Here is a 964-nt window from a genome sequence, read left to right as displayed (position 1 = left end):
GCCTACACAATGCATGGGAAATAGCAAATAGAAAGTATCATATACACTATTATTTTATTAAAATAATAAACATTTGCTTTAACAAAATGAATGGTTAAAAACATTTACTTTTAAGAATATTTACAAAATCTCAACTTGGCATCGTCATTATGGTGTAGAGTAACGACTCGAGAGGGTACCTCCACTGCTGAAACCACCGCCACCTCCACTGACGACGATTTCCCCACTATCCCCATCGCCTCCGAATCCTCCACTGATAACACTGCCTCCAAATCCACCACTTCCACTGCCTCCAAAACCACCGCTTCCTCCACTGCCTCCAACCCCACCTCCAACTCCACCTCCAACTCCACCTCCAACTCCACTGCCTCCTCCATTGCCTCCAAAACCACCACCGCTTCCACTGCTTCCAAATCCACCGCTTCCTCCACTGCCTCCAAAACCACCACCAACGCCTCCGCTGTTTACAAAACCACCGCTTCCTCCACTGCCGCCGAAGCCGCCACCGCTGCCGCCGGCGCCTCCTCCAATCACTTGACCGCCTCCTTGGGAAGCTGCATTCAAGGCAGTCTGAAGATCAACGCCACTTGGAAGAACTGGGTTCTCGCCGTCAGCGTAGTTCACGAAGTAAACTTCAGGACTGGTTGCTGGTGGTACTGGGACTTCGATCACATCCTGTTGTTCTGGTGTCTGCTTGTTAAGAACATACACAACGCTTCGCGTCTGTGGTGGAGGTATGACGATAGGTTCTGGTCCTGGACCTTCTTCGGGTGTTTGGATGAACACGATATTCGTATCAATGGTTGGCTCAGGGATGTATGGTGGAGGACCGTGGGGAACTGATGGTGCAGGTGGTGCGTTGTACAAGTAGACTTTACGGTTCTCGCGTGGAGTAACACATCTACCAGCGTGGAACACCTGTCCGGGACCGCATCCTCCTGAGCCGAAACCTCCTCCTCCAATC

General features: G+C 50.9%; 1 protein-coding gene across 1 annotated transcript; it reads right to left on the bottom strand.

Annotated features, from left to right (window-relative positions):
• Positions 1 to 37: 37 nt before the first annotated feature.
• LOC119587515 (pupal cuticle protein 36-like) lies at positions 38 to 901 on the bottom strand (the record flags this gene model as incomplete). Its single annotated transcript, XM_037936242.1, is given in 1 exon segment — positions 38 to 901. A coding segment is annotated over 1 exon segment (754 nt), but the record flags the coding sequence as incomplete, so codon positions are not given.
• Between the last annotated feature and the right edge of the window lie 63 nt (positions 902 to 964).

The sequence above is a fragment of the Penaeus monodon genome, chromosome 22, assembly GCF_015228065.2.
Source record: "Penaeus monodon isolate SGIC_2016 chromosome 22, NSTDA_Pmon_1, whole genome shotgun sequence".
NCBI classification, from domain to species: domain Eukaryota; kingdom Metazoa; phylum Arthropoda; class Malacostraca; order Decapoda; family Penaeidae; genus Penaeus; species Penaeus monodon.
The sequence above is the reverse complement of the archived record's forward strand: the minus strand, read 5'-3'. Positions and strand labels throughout refer to the sequence as shown.